Raw genomic sequence first — 20,677 nt, 5'->3', positions numbered from 1 at the left:
AACACTTGCATTAAGAGTCTCTACTCTCGCTGGCCATGGGAGTTAGTAGATAATTTAGTGCTACTGCTGAATGTTCTGTGATCAAATCAATTTCCCAATTTTGCACTCACACATGAACCTGGAGTAGGAAGAGCTGACTTCTATTCATTCCCATGACCATGGGCAAGTTTCTTAATCTCTCATCAGCTAATTTGCCTTATGTCTAACGTGGTTTTAATAATTCTTACCTAACTCACAGCATTGTTGTGAGGGTATAATGCCATGTGAGATAAGGAAATGATCTGACAACGTTCAAAAACAGAAACCCAAAACACTATGAGGACAAGTTAGCAAAGTTGCTATCCTCAAGTTATTCCAAATTTCAAGACTTGAAACCTATGGCCCTGTGTCACCTTTCTTGCCACTCTGTTTTGGAATTTGGAAATTAAAAAGCAGATGTGTTGTAAGAAATACCAGCCCTATATACCCACGTCCTTAAAAATAAATAACTTACAAAACAGAAATGACATGGACTTAGCTAACCAAATTGACAAAAGATCCAAGATGGGCTTGAAATAATTTTGCCTGTTATTTCTTTTCAAAATTTTTGTCTGTGCTGTTATTTTGGTTCCAATGTTTGGGTGGCATGATATTTGGATTCAGCTGTGTCTTTGCCCATGCATGTCCTGGAGCTAGCAGCATTTGCTCAATACTCAAACGCCAAGGAGAAGTTGGTTAGTGCTTCTAGGATGGCTGGGCTATTGAGGAGACACGCACAAGGCCAATGGGCAGAGGCAGCATGACTCTCATTCACCTGGATTGGCTCCAAAGCCCATACGATTTCTTGCCCATTTACAGAACTTAATCAAGACCTGGGGACCAGGTCTTGGCTCATCCTGTGTGGACGTTATCTGTGCCTGGCTGGGTCCCTACTTGTTGTTTCCCAAATTGTGAACCAAGCCATTTGAAAATGAACTGCCTCTTTTGATGTGGGGGGGGGGGGGGGCCTCCTCCTTACCTCAGAGCCCTTTGCCCTGGAAGGCTGGCAGCATGAGTCAGGCCAACTTGGGTGGCAAAGATGAGCAAATAAGCCAACCCAGGCATATGCATGGTGAGCAACTCTGGAAACTGGTCCAGTGTTTGTGGCTGTTTCACTGCTCCTAGTGAACTGTGTTGCGGTTTCCCCTCCCTGTGGCCAAGAGTGGAGCACAGGGACTGGAGATCCTAAAGCAAAGCAAGACACTTTCAACCTGACCCTACGGGTCCTCCACTGGCAAGGGTTAATGGGAGGGGCGAGTCCTTGGCTGGAAATGAAGAAGTGCCCTAAGGCTCCATGACTGCCACAGTGGGGAAAATCTTGGATTTGGAGCTAAAGAGACCTGGGTTTGGGACCTTGGCTCTGCCAGTTCCCCCCTCTGGGTCTGTCTTTGCCTCTTTAAAAGGAGGCCATACGTACAGGATTGAGCTGACGTTAAGCGTGGTAATGGAGTTGAAAGCACTGTAATCGAAGTGTACTTGACTGAAGGACAAGATATGATCATCATCCTGGGTCACCCCAGGACCCCAAAGAAACTGCAGCCTCCTCTTGGCACCAGTTTCTTCATCTCTAAAATGAGAATGATAATTGCCTGGCTCTTAGATCAATGGAATAAAAATTAGTCAAGTGCATTTGAAATGCCAAGAGGCAGTAGGAAGATCAGTGCCCTGGCACGTTGGGAGTTGAGACTTGGTGATACATTTAAGCCAAAATAATGAAAATTAACCCTTCCAATCATCTTTGGAAGTCTCTTGCTTTCTCAGGCTACAGATTCCATCTCTCCCCTGAGTCCCCCTCCATGTGGTCAGCTTTGCAGGATGACAGCCTCTGATGGAGGTTCAGTGGTTTCCCAGACGCTTACTATCTCCCGGCTATGATTTAGAATGCATTTGTGTTACACGATTGTTGCTCCCGCCTGACATCGGGGTAAATTAAGATCCCCTAAACATCCAAAGGCCTTCCGATGGAGCATTGGACGCCACTGTGCAGGGGTTCAGGGGCTTCCATCTGCATTTTGTGTTCTCCTCTGGTCATGGGTTTTAAAAGCGTCTTTCCCAGTTGTATGTTTACATTGGTTACTTTCTTGATTTCTTTTGTTCCGTTTTCCCCTAGGCCCCCCTGTCTTCCCCCTAAACCACAGAAAATGAGGAGACCTAGGCCTCTCTCAGTGTGTAACCATAAACTATTTAACGGCTGTATGGAAGCGTTCATTAAGGTACTTGTTGGGAGCCGCAGAGTCCGCGAATGTGCCCAATGTAACGGCAGCCTTTCTCCACCTCCTCCCCTTGGCCAGCAGCCCCGCCCCCACCTACCAGAACTTTCCATCTGTGCCCTTGGCCAGGCCCTACGGCGAACTAGTTCCTCCCTGCAGCCTGCGCTCAGCTTCAGTCAGGGCTTCTAATCAGAGCTGCTTTTGTCTCTAACCAATGCCTTGCTGTGATTCTCAGGGGTAAGATCACGGTGAAGTCCGTGTGGGGCTGAGATGCCAGCACGGTGGTCCCTGCCAGCCCCATGCCGTTGCTCCGGAACGGTGGTCCTCACTAGCTGAAGGGACAGTCAGATAAACCCCTGCCTCGCTTCACACCCACGTCTCCCAAGAAGAGCTTGGTTGGAAGCAACACACAGAAAATCCCTGCGGGCAACAGTGTGATTTTATTTTTTTTAGTCAAAACTATACCAGCAAAGGAAACATAAAATCTGGGTGACAGAACACCCTCCTACCCAGTTTTGCTTCTTGTTAGGTGGTTTGGGAGAAGGGAGAAGAGCTGAGGCAGTTCCTTTAGAATTCCCGGTTAACCCTTTACACCTTAAATGAAAAACGAAAGCGGTTCAACTAAGTGAGTTTCGCTTGCCTTTCTTGCTTCTTGGACGCAAAGGGTGCAGGTTCAAGCCACCTAATGGAATGGCTTGGGCAAATTCAGCTGGTGGTGGAGTTGAAAGGGCAGCAGGTGGGGAAAGACTGAGGAAGTGGAGAATCACTCTTAGCATTAGCCAAGGGGAGCAGGAGAGAAGGTCCCCGCCAGTTACTTCAGAGCTCACCACCATCCAATGGAGACACTTTCTGCAGAAAAGAAGGCTGGTGTCCAACAGGGGAAAGTACAGCTCTTGGGCTTTGCTGATAGTTTGGGGTAGTGGAGGCTCCCCTGCTCTGCCCTCTATCCTCCATCCTCAAGGTGCACCCAGGACTTGCAAAGGGGTGGGACGCAGGACGCCTTGATTTCAGGACTGTCTCGGCCTGGGAGCTGAGTTCTGGGGAAAGGACAGTGGGGCACAAGTGAGACTGCCCAAGTGGGGAGCAGCAGGGGCTGCTTCAGGATACCTCAGAGGAGTGAGGCATGGAGTCCCAAAAGGTGGGGTGCTGTAGGGTGCATCAGGAAAGGGGTCCTATTTGGAGGTGTCCCTGAGTGAGCACTCTGCCATCTCATAGGTCACAAGAGGATGAGGCTGTGTCAAAAAGGGTCCTTCTTTCTTCAGCCTCCCTCCTTTGCCAAGACTGCACCCGGCACCTCCGAAAAGGCCCTCTCCGTAGCTGAGCAGGGCTGAAAGGCGTATAAACTCTTCTCCCTGCCCTCCAGGAGCTTAAAGTGTCAGGAGGATTTCAACACAGAAAGCTGGAAGTGTAAGGTGATTCAGATGAGCACTTGGTGAATTATCCCCATGGAAACAAGCTCTGTGCGAGCTCAGAGCAAGGAGAGCTGTGCTCTACAGGGCATGGAGGTTTGGGGAGGAGGTAGGGCTTTGAAAGGAGGGTAGGACAGAGGAGACCCTGAAAGGAGAAACAGAATAACAAAGGCTCAGAGACAGGGATGCCTTCTCCACTTTGCTCAGCTCTTTGGAAATGGGCAATGAGTGAGGACACGGAAGGAGCTGGCGCTTACCTGGCAGGATTGGAAAGTTAAGTGTTCTGTCTGAAGAAATAGTCTCTCAGAAGGCAGCTCCTACATAACGTGAGACCACCCGGTCATCCTACTTTATTCCTCCTGACAAACACATCAGAACTTCTCCAGCCACCTGACAGTTTGCCCCTTGGAGGTGGCCACCCTGGGCAGCTACATTCTCATTCTAATGATATGGCATTGCTTCAGCTGGCCAGTCTTCCTCAGAGCCTGCAGCATGGCCTTTGTCAGTGGTGCCAAACTTTGCGTTAGGACGGACACCCTGGTCTTTCAAAGCTCGGCTTTGCAATGCCACTGGAGGTACAAAATGGCAAGAGGCACATGCCAGGGTGGGCTCGTGGACTGGTTCTAAAAAGACCCCCCAAAGAGGGACACCCCAGAGCACTGATCCAGGGCACAGCCTCCTCAGGGGACTATATGACTGAAAAAGAAAGAGATATGTTTAATGATTACATTTCTGTATAGTTACACTGTACTTAGGCCACCTGCTGTCAGTGCAGTTCAGCGAACCCCTGAGCACCTGCTGTGAGAGAGGCAGTGTGTAGACAAGCTTGCATGCAGCATGGTCTTACTCTCAAGGATTATTAACTTTCAGAGAATGAAAGGGCAGTGTAACATGGTCAATTCTTCACCTTCTGAACAGAATTTAACTCTCTCTTATGATTCACATGCTATCTGGAAGAATATTCCGCGTGGACTAAGAACCCCGGGCTTTGAAATGCCAAACCTGTGAAAGGCTTTCCAATAAAATAACATCACAGGGACCCCATGATTACGATGGTTTGCAGGTGGAAAATGTCCGGCCTGCAGCCATATCATTTGGTCTGGTCCTGCCAAAGCAACTGCAGATGGGACTCAAAATTCAATATATCTAGGAGCATAGATACTTTTTCATAGCAACATAATTTTTAAGTTGATAATTTCATATGGCCCACAAATAATGTTATAAATATCCAAATGGTCCTTGGCAGAAAAAAGGTTCCCCAGGCCTGGTTTTGAGGGACAAGGAAGCATCCCCAAGTTAAGAAGGACAGATAAATTTTGCTGGAGTTATATAATACATTTCTAGGGCCCTACCTTTTTGAATTGACCTTTTTCAGAATCCTTGATTTTTCTTCTCCTCTCAGATAGAAAGAAATGCATTTTTATTACAAAATTGGAAGCCTGGGAGGTCTGCCCCTGGGCAGAGGGGGAGTCCTCGCCCTGTATCTATAAAACCCTGTTTCTATAATTACCTGCCTCACAGTGTGTGATACTATTAACACAAATGAGCTGAGAGACGTCATCTTTCCAGAGCACCCCCCGGCACTCAGTGAGCCCTGTGGACGTGTTGGCTGTTATCGTTGTCATTAGCTGTTAGGAGATTGCACACAGAGCCCCATCTGACCAGGCTGTTTGCTCAGTTCTGGGAGGCAGGTGGGTTTAGCCAACATATAACTCCAGTTGTTGAGATGCCGGCAACTGGACAGATGACACCCGCTAGCCGATGCACATTCTCCAGTTCCTTAGTTCGGCTCCTCAGAAGCCCGGATGGGACACAGCACCTCCCCAGAGCCTGACTGCTGCACTTATGGGGGGAAAGAGCGTGCTCCCCTGAAAAGGGGTGGCTCAGTGGCCGTAGTGAAAGCACGGGCAAGATTGGGAAGGCATTCTGACTCTGCTGCCCTCCCTCCCCCAGCCTCTCTCAGCTTTGGGTTCCCTGAGGTGTTCTCAGTGCTAGGGTGAGGGTGTAGGGTAGGAAAGGAACAAAGCCCCGTGGCTACCCAGGACAAGCTACCCAGGACAAGCTACCCAGGCTGTTTGGTAGGAAAGCATGGGAAGCTGTTGGAGTTTGGAATCAGGCAGAATCCTGTTGGGAGCCATCCAAAGGGCACGTGATACACATGATCTTGGTAAAATTCGCTTTTTCCCAGGAATGAGGTTTCCTGGGCTGAATTCCAGGGGCAGCGTTGCAGGTGTGTGGGCAGCTGGGCTCTTGCCCACTGGTGAATAAGGAGCCCCTGTGTTGAGAAGTCAGGGATGAGATGAGGAAAGGGCTCAGTGCACGCTGTTCCTCCACTCTGACAAGGACTGAAAGCCCCTATGTCACCTGGTGTCCAAGACAGCAACGCTGAAAGGAACTGCCACAAGCCCCCGAGATGCAGGGAACCCCACCCCACGCAGGCTGGCTGGCAGGCCCCCCGGACCTTTGCTGGCTGCCCTTGCATTTGGGCGTTCACGGACTCTGAAGGATCTGCTCACTCTAACTGGTCTTACTCCTGCATAATCTTTTCTTTTTCTCCTGCTCTGCTGCCTGTTTATTTTTTGTTATCAGAGGAAGAAGAAATGCTCGAACCAGGAACCAGGTACTTACTAGAAAGGTCCGGTAGCCCCTTCAACTGGAGAAACCTGTGTAGTGCTGACGTTAGAATAGGGCCCGCCTTGCCTGTCTCCAGTGGGTCTGTGCTGCTATTCCCTCCCTGAGCAGTCAGTCAAGGAGAGAGTTCCCGGGTGGGGTGCGGAGGAGCCACGAAAGCATCCGAATGCCCTTTACAAGAGTATATTGCAAATGCCTTACTGTTTCCTCACTGTCTGGGGAGGCTGGTCATTTAATCTGACCCCTTTTAAAGAGAGTTTAAAAAATATTAAGTGCTCTTTTGTGACCTGAAATAGCAGAGAGGCCAACCAATCACAGAATTCAAAAGAAAATTACCCCTGGCTCAGCCCTTGGCGGCCATGGGCCAGTCTAGGAAGATGTAATTGAAAATACGTTCACACCCCAGAGGCCTATGTTTAGAATTGCATCTTAGTCAGCCTGTTTGACTAAAGTTGGCCACTCAGTGGTCAAGAGCTGACTTACTGTTTCTAGAACCTTTGTTTATAACACTGCTAAACAAGTATCTGTCTGGGTGTTTAGGTTGTAACATCCTGAGTGGAACTGGTCTTCCCTTCTCAGAGTTCCAAAGGCCCCTGGGTCCAGCCTGGCGTCTCCCATAGTGCATTCTTCTTAATTCCAGCATTGGGTACCGCAGTCCTGGGAGGAGGCCTTGGCCCTGCTTGCTCATCCCTGAGCGCTGGGAGAATAGCTTGAGTTGGGGCAAAGTGGCATGGGAGGCAGAGAACCCTGCAAGAGCTGACTCCAGCCCTTCCACCCAGTGGGTTCCCCCTCTTCCAGAGTGCCTATCAGGCCTCCTGGGCCCTGATTCCTTCCCAGCGGAGTAAGAAGACAGAGCATTTCTTTAAAATTATCATAGCTATGCCTTTTTTTGCACTTAACTGAAGACTTTCTATTTTAACTGTTTGTGGAGCCTTTAGGATTAGCAATTCCTTGCTTGTTTTCCTACTAATCTGATGGGACTAATATTCTGGCTTGAGTTTATAATCTGTGTTTGCAATGTCTGTTCTCCCAGGGTGGTGGCCAAGCCCAATAAAACTCACAAATTTTTTTCTTAAGGATTCGGGACAAGCTATCCCCCTGGTAGTTGAGAGCTGCATCCGATACATCAATTTATACGGTAAGCTCAATCATGGGGCAGTGTTTTCAGCTCTTTCCAGAGCAGGTGCTAGGCTTTCTCAGAGGAAATGGATACTAATTCATCTGGAAGACTTCCTGTCACTGCTCTGCTTCCGAGGGGAGACGCTCCGCGGAGCAGCTGCCTTTCTGAGTGCTATCTTTTGAGCCTTGTGTGCCAGGGATAGAAAGACCCAGGAACGGGGAAGGTCAAGGGGGGAAAAGGGAGACATATGTAATACTCTTTGCAATACTTTAAGCAATAAAACAAGACAAAAATTTTTTTTAAAAAAGAAAGACCCAGGAACTAGGAAAACTGAGGATCAGGGAGGGCGTGGACTGGAGAACCATCGTAGCCCCTTCCTCACTCCCACCCCCCCCAGAGCTCTGTGCTGTGAGCACTGAACGCAGCTGGTGTCAGTCAGTTAATACTGCAAGTGTGTAGTAAGCTCCATGAAGGAAACACAGTGTCTGGGATTTGCTAACCACGGTATCCTCAGCACTTAGCTCGTGCTTTCATCGATTTATTTATTCATTCCTCCAAAAATATTTTTTTCAGAGTGCATCATAGGCACTGTTTGGACAATGGGAATATAGATACCAGCCAATATAGCATAGCTTATATTACCAATTAGAAGGTCAAGGAAATAAACAAGCAGAGAAATAAACATTAATTTCAACCAGCAGTAATGCCTAAAAACTAATGAAGAGGGAATACAAATGACTGGAGCAGGGCAGGGCTGGTTTGGCTAAGGTGGTGAGGAGAGACCTCTCCCAGAGAGTAGTTAAGACTCCGGGGCCCTTTAAGACTCCAGTGCGTAGAGGAAGCCAGCCGTGCAGTCCAGGTGGAGAGAAAGACAAGTGGAAAGGCCTAATATGGGGCGAAGGCCAACGTGACTGGACAAGTGGGCCAGTGACATAGGGGGTAGAAAGTCAGTATTGGATAACGAAAGAAATAAACAAGCGTCTGTCAAGCAAATGCTTTGTTCAAACCAAACTTTGACAAAAGCCTACCTTTTAAGAGTAAACTCTTTCCTAAATTATAATGTGGAGAGTTGTTGTATGTAGGAAAACTGAATCCAGGAAAAGGATCAGAGTATCCTCCATTAATTCCCATTTAAAAGGAGGGAGGTCTTTCAATTCCCTCAACCCTATGGGTTGCTGTATGTCATTACTGTTAGGGCAGGTATTAGGGTCTCCTTTGTTCTAGACTTGTAGAAACGCTTGGGAAAAATGAGACTGTTTTTCTTTAATGATGTAATCTCTTCTAAATTTCTCAATACCAGGGCAGCATGTACTTTAGAATCTAGCTTTTCTTGAAGGAAGGAAACGTCTGTGTTAGGGGAGGGAGGGCTGAGGCAGTGGATTTAATCCTTGTTCAAAATCTCTGTGGCTATTTCACTCAAATGGCATTTATAAACTCAGGCCAAGATCCTTGGTGCCAATGCAACTGGTAAACTCAGTAGCCATGTGCACCAACCAGTTATTTGCCTGAGCTGACTTATTGGTTAAATTGGAAGTTATTCATTGATCCCGTCTTGATATAAACTTCTCATGGCCTTTTCCTCCAAACCCAGACAAGAGACACAGACATATGAAGCACGATGTGTCTGAGTATTCTGGTCAGCCACACTTCATTTCAAAGGTTATTTTGGGTTTCTACCAGGACACCTTCATTGGGGGAATGACTCTCTTACAAAGGATGGTGGGAGGAAGAGACAGCAGTGGGGTGAGTCATCAAAGTTCCCAGTGGTCTGATGAGATCAAGGCCTTATGGCATTTTTCCCTTTCTTTCTTTTTCGTTTATTTGTTTTTTCTTATAGGACTCCAGCAGCAAGGGATCTTCCGAGTGCCAGGATCTCAGGTTGAAGTCAATGACATCAAAAATTCCTTTGAGAGAGGTAGGTGCAGAGTGACCATTTCAAGCTTGTGGCCAGGGGAAGCCAAGGTGGGTGTTAGCACATGTTGTAGAGCCAGTGGTGTGCAGTGACTCCACAATGGTAGCTTGAAATCAGCCATGGTGGGAGTATTTATACCACGGAAATTGGCAAACACAAAGATCTTTTATTTTTATTTTTCTCCTCCAACGAGCTAGCTGTTAAGCATTTACTAGCACACATGGGTGGCTTTTTCTGGTGGGCCATAGAGTGGTTGCTGGGAAAGAGGGCCTTGTAAAGCTCTCTGGAGTGATTATGTGAGTCTGCAAAGGCTGCTATGTTTTACAAACATTGGAAGAAAATAGATAACACTGCGTGGCTTTTAAAATATCCTAATTCTTAATTTTCTATGTAGTGTTTTTGGCAAAACTACACATTGGGAGGGAGAGACTAGACATTCCGCCCACCCTGAGTGAGGTTATCTACTTCTCACTTTGATTAATCAATTAATTACAAAAGCTTATTAGAAATGAAGTGACTGTCACAATTAGGAGCACATGTGGCTTGTTTGGTGTAACCTCCCTTGGCCTCAGATTCCTGATGGGGACAGATAGATGGCCAGTGACAGTGTCCATGCAAAGTGAGGATTCATTGGGTCAGGAGTTCAATTCTTCATCCACCTCTGCTTTTTATACTAGGTGCTTATCTCACATCCTAAATAATATCTTTGCCTTCAGTTCACCACCATTTTGGAAGAATAACATCTCCACAGTCTACTCCTCTTAACTCTCACTTACTGCCTTTTTCTCTGAGTGGTTCTAATATTAAGTTTGATTCGAGGCCCCCAATCTCAAACCCATTTCCCCACAATAGAGCACATCCCAACTTTTTTAAAAAAAATCTTCACCTGAGGATATATTTATTGATTTTTAGAGAGAAAGAAAGAAAGGGAGAGAGAGAGAAACATTGATCTGTTGCCTCCCTTACACACCCCAAACAGGGATTGAACCCACAACCTTTTTGGTGTACAGGATGACGCTCCAACCAACTGAGCCACCCAATTTACAAAGCACTTCCTTACCTGTTGTTCTAACAGCCTTGGGAGATGTATGGTTTATCCCCATTGGCTGTTCTCTGGACAGGCCTCCCCTGGGGTTCCGGCCCTAGAATTCTCCCTACTTATTATGGAGCTTCCCCTGGAGGGACTGCCTCCTGTGCACACTCATCCCCTCCCTAACTTCCCAGTTCCATCCTGAGGTCTAGCTCAGGGTGGAGAAAGCATTCTGTCAGCTCCAGGTGGTCACCACCACAGCCTGCAGCACAGCCCTCTGAGGCCCTAGCCAGGGGTGGGCAAACTTTTTGACTCGAGGGCCACAATGGGTTCTTAAACTGGACTCAGAAGAAGGAGCTGCGGCCGTGTTTCCCGACGTTGCCATGTTAACACTGCTGCTGGTGAAGGAGCGGAGGGGAGAGCAAGAGAACCCTCCGCTCTTGCGGCTCCGCCGGCCGGATAGAACAGCCGAACGGGCCGGATCCGGCCCGCGGGCCGTAGTTTGCCCACGGCTGCCCTAGGCACTCTGACTTGGAGCCAGGGGATTCCACACCCCGGGAACAGCATGTACAGAGGCCACAAAGCAAGAGGTCTCCCCATCAGCATCCCTGACGGAAGTGTTATTCATCATTCCCTGAGCTTCTCTTGACCACACTGGACAGCACAGTCCAGAGCTTTGTTTCTTCATTTCCCCAACTCCTTAGCACCCCTGCTGCCCTGTCTTCATTGTAAATGAGTAGATATGGTCAGGAACCTTTGCTGGTCCCATCTTCCTGGGCTCATCCCATTATAGAGAATTCCTTGAATCTCATGGGTAAACTCACTGCATTTTCCTGCTTCCCCATGTCCTGTAAGTAACCTCGCTGTACCAGGCAGCCAGGCCCTATCCCCACCCCAGAAGCACTGCCTTCATTCCTTCTTGGATGTGGTTTTTCTAAGTTTAACACCTTCTGTCATTTGCTTGGGTGCCTTGCAGGGGTGATATGAAATTTATAAGGACTCGCTGCTCCTAACAAGCCTTAGATCACCCCAGGCAAAGCCCTGGAGGGCAGAGATCACCTGACCCAAATCTGCCACAAAGAATACCTTCTGCTTTTCCTTTGCTATGCGGTTGGCTCCTTTCCCTCTCTCCACCATTCCCAAGTGAATCTCATTCTCTTGCTAGCCTGAGGCTACAGTGAAGCATGGCTAATTCCAGAAGAATCATTCTTGGTATGTCTCTTTTAAGAAAAATCCATTCCTGGCTTCTTTGGGCTGACTAGTGCCCAGATTTCTCACTTATTCTTTTCTCTTTCTTGGCATTCACCAACCAACTGCCCTGGGTTAGGCTCCTCACCCAGCTGACCCTCAGGACACCCCTCCCACTTCTCCTGAAAACCCACTGTGTTTCTGCCCCTGTCCTCCCACCCCCACTCCCAACAACAGCCAGGTGGCCTGAGCTTGCTCCGGGCTCAGCATTTCTTTTCTCACCCACTCTCCATGGCCTACATGCTCAAACGTGTGACAGAACTTTCTTTCCAAACCAGGACATTGTGTGTTTTTCCTTCCTTTCTTTTATTTTGTGAAATTTCAATCCCCAGCGCGTGCAGGGTGCCTGACCTTCACCACTTGCTCAGAGAGCTGGTCTTCCCTTCTCTGGAGCAGATGGTCTTGCCCACATTTCCTGTACGGGGCGGTTGAAAGCACCACTCTCTTTTCCTTAATCTTCTGGACAGACATGCTTGGTTTACTATTTCTAAACCCATTTTCTTATTCTTCTGACACAAGTCAACCGGGGTTTTAGTTGAGGTTATTATTATTCTCCTCTTTATTGCTGTCAATAAATCTTAGACTCACTCCTCCAGTGTTGAGATCTTCCTGTCATCTTCTGGCAAAATGAAGGAGAGAACATTAGGGAAAGACAGGACTGGGCAGCTGGGCCTGGGGGAGAGCCGAGGCTTGCTGCTGTCTCCCAGGCCAGTTCTCCATCTCTGTTTTCCCCACAGACCAATCCACATCCTCTTTCTACATCAAGGTGAGGGGGCTGCCAGGTCTCTCCTGTGTGGAGGGGAAGGGACCCAGTGATCCTTTCGCCCTGCACCATCAAGCCATGCAGGCTATGAGTCTGACACATCCTGGCCTCAGCCTGGCCCTGCCAATACTATTTCCTGCCCCAGGAGGAGGGGTATGACCAGGAGACGTAGGAGGGGCTGTCGTGTTGAGGAGCCTCAGGAGGGGCATGTGTGGCCCTGTGACCACAGAGAACTGCCCTGTGAGAGAGACTACCTGCACCTTCCTGCCGTGCCGGTCCCGCAGCAGGGCCTCCTGGAGCCTTAGGCACACACTGTGTGTTCATACCCTGCCCTGGACACAGCCCTGCCTTAACTTCCAGGTGACCTGGCTGAGAGTACACTGTAGGCAGGGCCATTTTGTTAACCATTCTAGCTCCCCCAGGACATACACTAGCTAAGTGTGAGCACAGCTTCTCTCGACTTGCCTGACATTTTAGCTGTCATTGTCCTCCCGAGGAAGCCAGCATGCACACGAACCTGCTCACTTTGAGTTCTGGAATTCCATTCATTTCCGGAAGCAGAAGTGACTAGTTGCAGAGAGCCAAAGGCCTAGGCTAGGAGGGAGGAATTTCTGGATGGCTCCTTTTATGGACTGAGTTGTCTTCTGGGAGTCAGAGCAAGAGTGAATGATGTGTGTGTGTACAAAGTCAGCGCGTTAATCATGCTTAACAAGGGGAGCTAATATGGAGACATGTGAGCTCACTTGCGCATCATGAAAACACAGGAGCAATGTGTGGTAAATATAAGGAAACAGCTTAATATAGTGCAGAGTTTTAGAATGCGTGTGGTCCTTCAGGGTGCCCAAGGGCTGCTACTGGGAGAGGGAGACTGAAGAGATAGGCTTGGACCTCTCCCCCTATTCAATTAAGACAGTTTTGTTCTATATGTTAAATATTCATAGGAACTGTTTTCTTGAAAGAAAGAAAAAGGTTGGGATTCTACTATAGAGGAAGGAGGGAGGGAGGAATGGAGAGAAGAAAGGAAGCGAGGGAGGGAGGGAAGGAAAGAGGGAGGAAAGGGAGCAGGGAGAGGATAGAAGGAAGGGAAGGAGGAAGGGAGGGAGAAAGGGAGGAGAAGAGAGTGGGGGGAGTAGAAGGAAGGGAGGGAGGGAGGCAGGCAGAATTGAAAAGGTGGAAGAAGGGCTATCTCCCAAGCAGTATGAGGTCTGGGAGAGGCTAGTGTCTGGTTTTGACTTCATGAGGGTGGGCAAGTTGTTTCACTTGCTGGGGCCTCAGCTTTCTCCCAGGAGAGAATGGTGGTGTTGGAACCACGCCCCCCTGGTGCCCTGCAGTGCTGCCTGAGGATTAGAGATCACGTGTGCGAATGTGCTGCATCAGCACAGGCAGTGATTGTTTCATGCTTTTTCTCTTCCTTCCCCATGAGAAAGTCTTGTGGGGAGCATTCTCTCTCTTCCCGTGGGGACATCTGAGAGCTCGACCTGTGGAAGGAGCAGCAGTGTCCTGGCTGCCACATTCGGTCATGCAGGTTGGGCACTGCACAAGGGTGCTCAGCCAAGAGGGCAGGAGGGAGGCGGCTCTGGCTCGTGCTCTAGATGCCACAGCCCCAGTCCAGGAAGGAAGGGGGGCGTTCTCTGAATTGCACTATAGCACGTTGGGGCTCGCAGAGGCCCTGCAGTGACACGCATCCTCTTCCTACGGAGGCAGGGAAAAGAGAGCCAAGGACAAGTTTCCAGTTCTCCTCCTCATGGCTTGCCAGTCCCAGAGCGCCCTGGGCTGTCCTGGGAGGTGGGCCAGACACCATTGTGCAGACCTCTCGCAGCCCCTTCCAGAGGTGGCAGCTTGCTCCCTGCTTCCTCTCACCTCCCCCACAGAAGCCCTTGTAGCTCAGCAGTTCCTGGTGTGAACTAGCTCAGCAGCCCCTGATTATACTGGAAAGTGCTGCTCTCCTGAGAGATTATTTGCCCTGTCCAATTGGCAAAAACTCAGAAGGTTGACACCTTTCCATGGGCAAGGCTGGGGGGAAAAGAAGCATTCTCCTGGGTTGCTAGTAGGAGTGTAAACTGGGCAGCCCAGTGGAGAGAAAGTCGATATGGCAAAGTGAGTGTAATTGAAGGGTGGTGGGTGGTCATTATTTCAATTTTACAACATTCCTCTAGGTTTGAACATTTACAGAATCAATTGCAGGGGGAACTCTAAACTTGCTGTGTTGAGGAGGTCCCATCTGCCTGCTCCAGTTCAGGCTGGCCTGGGTCCTCTCTTCTGCCATCTGCATGGTCCCTGCCTCCTTATCATCACCCCTGTTTCCTCACAGGTGAAGACCCCCTTGTGGATGATCAAAATGAACGAGATATCAATTCCGTCGCTGGTGTTTTAAAACTGTATTTCCGAGGACTGGAAAACCCACTCTTTCCTAAGGAAAGGTTTCAAGACTTGATATCTACTATTAGTAAGTATTTCCCAGGTGGGATGATCATTTTCTTGAGAAATCTTTATTGAGATTGCACTATGGGCTCATCACTGTGTTAGGCACACAGGGGGGACACTGTGAAAGAAGCAGTATGGCTCTTATCCTCATAGATCTTAAAACCTAGTTGTAGAAATAACAAGGTGGGTTATAATGCAAGAGTTCGTGGGCATGGTACACCCCTGGGTATGGAAGGAGCTCAGAAGAGAAGAGAGGAAGACTTAGTATCCAGATCTTAGCTGAGAGTGATATGCATGGTGCAAGAGGCTGGAAGGGTGCAATGGAGCAAGAGGGGGAAGACCTGGAATGCCTTGCAAGGATTCCAGAGATTTTCCCTTTGGGAAATGGAGAGCCATGGAGGGCTTGGGAGTTCAGGTCAGCAATATATCGAACAAGGGAAGTGCTGAAAGTAAGTTGACTAGCATCTTCCTCTGACTCGCTAGCCATCAGAGTCCTCCTTGACTGATATGTCCGTGGATGAAGTGAGGAGTCCTGTCCAGGAGCTTGACGTAAAGGCGCCTTCACTGCAAGATGCCAAAGCCCAAGCCAACTTTTTGGGAATATTTTTTTTAAAACTTTTAATATTAGAATATGGGAATTTTAGTATTTTGGAATAAACTCTTTAATATGATCGATAGAAAATTAGCCCACTGGGGATGCTTCTCACAGTGCTCTGAGAGAGATTTGCAGCCAAGCATGTGTCCTAGGAGGTGGTGGCAGCTGCCTTGTGTAAGGACCCTCTTCACCGCCCCCTGCCCTCCACACTACTTGCTCCTCATCTTTCCAGACCCACTTCAAGCTCCAATTCAGCTCTCAGAAATTCCAGGCCACCAAGGTCCCACCTTGTCTGAGCCCTGTGTCCCTTGCTCAGCCAGTGTTTCCAGTTCCCGAGCAAGGCCCTCAGCAGACAAGGTCGTTGGCCTCCGGAACAAGCTCCTGGCGTTGGATAAGTTGAATCACACCCGGAATCACACAGTGAGAAAGAATGTCCCTTCTTAGTTTCTTCCCAAACCCTGTGATTATTGACATCAAGGAGAAGACCTCATGGGTCAATCTCCCTTCTACACAGAGAGACAGAATTTAGTCTCAGGAACTTTTGTAGAGAACCATGTCTACTTATAACTTAGTAATATTGCTTTTCTTACATTATATCTATTTTTATGTTACCTTCTAATTATGGTAAATGATCCTGGTTTCTCACTTATAGAGTGATGTCAAGTCTCCTTTTTAAATAAATATTTTTAAGAAAAAAATTAATAAATAATAGTGGAGGTGATACTAGGGCACAATGACTAGAAGCTGAGGATGTGGAGCAGCAGCGGGTCAGTAAAGGTACCAGGGCCTTAATTTTGTGGGAAGGCTTCGGCGAGGCTCCCTGGAGCCAGACCTTGGTAGTCTGCAGTGTGCCCGACAGGGAAGAGAGATCAACAGTGTGTGCAAAGGCCCAGGGACAGGCAAGTCCTTTGTGAGAGGGAGATGGTGGATAAAGTGGCCTGGCACAGAGTTTCCCAATGGGGAACTGTTGGCAGTGAGGGTAGAGCAGTACCTTGTGTGTTACCTACACTCAGGACACTTAGCACCTTGCCCCTGAATCCCAATGCCGGTAGCACCCTCCAGTCTCTGACAACCTCAAAGAATGCCTCATGTATTTGTAAATTCCCCTAGAGGTACATTACTTATTTGAGAAGCGTAGCTCTAAATCATCCTCAGGTACTTTTCGAAGGGGCAGTGACTAGGAGATGGGTCATGCAAGGTTGGTTATGATGAAGCCCCATCATAAAGAGCCTTGGATGCAGAGGAGAAACAGAAGTAGTGTTTTAGAAGAAGCATGTTGACAGATGCGGAGGCTGGAGGGAGGAGCTATATGAGAAAAAAAAAAAGTGTTTTCTGAAAAAGAAACTGACATGGATTTGTGTATGAGCCCTGCAGATGAACATCAGAGCTTCAGCAGCTCACTCTCCTGAATGCCAGCTTTCCCTTCCCACAAGGCAAAGTCCGAAAAGCACTTTCCTCTCCTTATCAAGCCCAATTTGCTGCTCCCATCCCTGGCCTGACTGATAAAAATACCAGTGTCTGTCTCCTAGGATTGACCTGGAAACAGAGGTCAGAGACGAGATCCCAAGCACCTGCCAGGCTCTTTGGCCAACATATAGTTTGAGAGACGGTTATTTATTCAACACATTTCCTGAATACCTACTATGTGCCGCCTTATGTTGTAGCTAGTGTTTATAAAGAGCTTAATGAAACATGGGCTACCTGTATTCATCAGGACTCGTGGGTTACAGGCGACAGAAACTCAACTTATACTGGCTTAATCCTTCAAAGGGAATGTCTTGGCTCACGTTCCTGAAAGTTAGGCACCGCTGGATGCACATTTCACTTGGCATCAGCAGGAATCTGTCCCCTTGTCTCCATGCTGTCTTCACTTTCAGGCAGGGTCTTCTTCCCTGGGGTCCCTCAGCTGCTTCACGCTTCCCTCGACCCAGTTTCAAGAGAGTGCCTCTCTCTAGGTTCCTCCAGTCCAAAGCCCCAAGGATCAACTGCTATTGGTTCTGATTAGGTCGTGTACCCCTCCCTAGACCTACCCAGGGGCCAGGAGAATATGATGCTTTGATTGGCCAGGCCAGGGTCACATTTCAGTCCCCAGAACTGAGTAGAACAGGCTCCTCTGAACTGATCTAGGAGGTGGGACTTGCAAATGACTGCTTGGCTCTCTGAGGATGACGGACAACCTGAAAGCCCCTTTATGTTGCAGAACTGGAGAGCCCAGCTGAGAGGGTGCACCAGATCCAACAAATCCTCATCACCCTTCCCCGCGTGGTCATCGTGGTCATGAGATATCTCTTCGCTTTCCTCAACCAGTGAGTTGTCCAGCCGGGGGCGGGGGGGGGGGGGGGGGGTGAGGGGGGCACGCCCCTTTTTGACTCAGGGGGTCCTGAGACCTTTGCAGGTACAGCTGTTCTTAGAACATGGAACCTTCCCAGATTTGAGTGGAGCCTTCAAGAGAAAGAAATCACAGGGGGAGGCTTCGCCTTTCCCAGGTGACCTGTGGGTGCCTCCTCTCTTACAGCCTCTCGCAGTACAGTGACGAGAACATGATGGATCCCTACAACCTGGCCATCTGCTTCGGGCCCACCCTTATGCACATTCCTGATGGGCAGGACCCTGTGTCCTGCCAGGCACACGTCAACGAAGTCATCAAAACCATCATCATCCATCATGAAGCCATCTTTCCCAGCCCCCGGGAGCTAGAAGGACCCGTGTATGAAAAATGCATGGCTGGAGGGGAAGAGTATTGGTAAGATTCCATTCCTCTTCATATTATTATCCTATTCCTCTTAATACTATTATTATCATGTTGTTACTGTTGAACAGGAACAGTAAGAAACCCTTTAATTTTCTTACTGCTTTATAGTCTGTACTCTCATCTGAGCTTCACAGCAGCCTGACATGAGATAGATACATCAGTCCAGCCTCTATTGATTTATAAGGGACAGGAATAGAACTCAAAGTGGTTTAAACTAAATGGGATGTATTGGTTTACTTAAAAAGTCTGGATCATGGCGTCAGGTATAGCTAGATCCAGGGTTTCGACTGTTATCATCAGGACTCGGTCCTGCCACCCTCAGCCTGTGGCTCCTTTTTCTTCCATGTTGGCCTCATTCTCAGGCAGCCTTTTTCCTGGTGGTTTCAAGAAGTCACCAGTAACTCCAGATTTAGAGCCCATTCTCTCAGCTTCCCTAGTGGAAAAAGAGCTCCTCCTTCCCAAATGTTCCAACACAAGCCCAAGAATGATGTCTCCTTGCTGGGGCTTGAGTCTGGTGAACTAATCACATTGGTTAGCAGATCCAATGCTGTCCTTGGCCAGGTGAGTTGTAAGTCCATCTCAGGCAGCAGGGAAGTGGATAATCTCCATCTCAAACTCACGAACTGAGAGAGTGACACTCCCTGCCATTGTCCCCGTCCACCAGGAGGTCTCTTTTCCAGCAAAGTGAATCCAGTCTTTGAGAGCTCCACACCAGGTCAAGAGTTGCTTGTTGGGCACTTACACTGGGTCAGGGGAGAAATATGTCAGAATCTTATCAAAATCAGGGGCCAACTACCTTCCCCAGGCTGAGACCTTAAATGTGGTAAGACAGGAAATTTATTTTTAATGTGCAAAAGACAGGAGATTCAGAACACTGTCTGACAGAGACCAGTCAAAGGGTTGGCACTCTTTCTTTATCCCCAACCCAGGACAATACACAGCTATATATTTAGCATTGCCTGCACTGCTCTGAGCCAGGTGCCTGCAGGAATTTGTCTTTTGATTGTCAAAGCATTCCTGGATTCTTGAATCGCTTTAGTTCTGAAGGCATATTTGGGCAACTGCTTCAAAGAAGGGAGCTGTTCCAGCCCATTTCCCCATTACACTTCCCTGCACAGAAAGACAGGCCCTGGTATTGTCTAATCACAGCTCTCTAATCTCCTGCGAGGCCCCAGGAGCAAGTCTGTCCCTGTTCTGTTATAGATACATTGAAGAACCAGCAAGCAGACTTTTTGGACAGAGAAGCTTTTCAAGTTTTTGTACCATTACCAGTTCTCTGTTCTTGTTGCAATATGTATATATAATTAGTGTTCTGGGAAGGGTCCTTAAAAAGATCGTACTGTGCTTATCAAAGAACAATATGCAATCACCACACTTTACTTAATCTCATTCGCATCCCATGAGAAAGGAAAACTGTCAATTACATGGTAATTTTGGAGACATTTTCAAATCCCCAAAGGGGGATTTGGCTGAGGGTCTCATCACAGTGGACAACATTCACTGATTCAACAAATGGTTACTGAACATATGTCCTGGCTCAGGCCCTGGGAAGGGGGGTGGAGGACGGGGAGGAATGTGCCCTAAACAGGATTAACCCCTGATGCAGGCAGCTCTGGTGGAGGAGGGAATAGGCAGTTCCAGAAGTAGGGTCCCCTGAGCCAATGTAGGGAGGTCAGGAAATGCCTCCTGAAGGAGACAGGGACTTAACTGAGACCTGCAGACCTACAGGCAGCCAAGTGAGGAGCAGGCAAAGAATGCTCTAAACACCGAACATTCAATAGCATGGAAAGCAGCTCTGTGTTTCCACAGTGTTTCCCGTGACCAGGAGGTGGTGAGGGAGGACCCTCTGTGGGACAGCAGGGGCTGAGCTAGGAGAGGTCTTAAGCCTTGTGCAGAGTCTGGGCCTTATCCAGGAGGCAACAGAGAGTTTTTCCTAATAAAATCTATATTCCTTTAAATGGTATTGCAAATGTCACCTACTCTGAGAAGCCTTCCCTAACCACCCTATATAGGTCCCCTCTGCTGTTCTTGTCTCTGTTCATTTGTTCCTACATAAAGCATTTCCACTTGCAGTTTTATTTCCTGGCCCATGAGGGTGGGTCTGTGTCCATCTGACCCATCAATGCATCCCTTGTACCTAGCACAGTGTCAGGCATATATTAGGACTCAATCAATGGCTCAGTAAAAAAAAACCAAAAAAAAAAAACCTGACTGACCAGCTGTGTGAATGAACCTTGGCTTAATCTTTTGAGAGGGAAGCAGCTGGTGAAATTATGCCAGTGCGTTAAGGACTAAATTTGACCGGCCTGGATTCCCTCTGTCAGTCTGTCCATCATGGGTGCTGGCCTGCTCACACCACCTGGGCTGGTCTGGGCTTTTGCACACAGCATCCTAAGGCAGCACTGAGGACCCCTGCTTGTGAGCGTCACCCCACCTTGCTGGGTGTGTCACTTCTCGCATAAGACAGGGAGCAGGGCTAAATGAATGACTCCCAGTACTTCCAAAAGTCCTTTCTACCCTGTGGTTCTTCTAAGGAGAAAAGCCAGGGTTTTGCCACTGCCCCCT

The 20,677-nt window shown here is 48.4% G+C and overlaps 1 protein-coding gene across 3 annotated transcripts in view; it reads left to right on the top strand.

The window, feature by feature from the left end:
• SRGAP3 (SLIT-ROBO Rho GTPase activating protein 3) overlaps positions 1-20,677 on the top strand; it is a 221,671-nt gene that overhangs the window by 180,140 nt on the left and 20,854 nt on the right. For 2 of the 3 annotated variants that reach the window (XM_081106102.1, XM_081106104.1), the window contains 6 exons: positions 6,227-6,257; positions 7,346-7,406; positions 9,226-9,303; positions 14,653-14,787; positions 17,561-17,666; positions 17,876-18,103. In XM_081106102.1, the coding sequence (XP_080962228.1) occupies positions 6,227-6,257; positions 7,346-7,406; positions 9,226-9,303; positions 14,653-14,787; positions 17,561-17,666; positions 17,876-18,103 (639 nt within the window). Of the gene's footprint in view, positions 1-2,128; positions 2,232-6,226; positions 6,258-7,345; positions 7,407-9,225; positions 9,304-14,652; positions 14,788-17,560; positions 17,667-17,875; positions 18,104-20,677 lie in introns of all 3 variants that reach the window. The other variant, XM_081106103.1, reaches the window with a different exon arrangement.

This window comes from Myotis nattereri (genome assembly GCF_964212035.1).
Source record: "Myotis nattereri genome assembly, chromosome: 14".
Taxonomy (NCBI): Eukaryota; Metazoa; Chordata; class Mammalia; order Chiroptera; family Vespertilionidae; genus Myotis; species Myotis nattereri.
The sequence above is the reverse complement of the archived record's forward strand: the minus strand, read 5'-3'. Positions and strand labels throughout refer to the sequence as shown.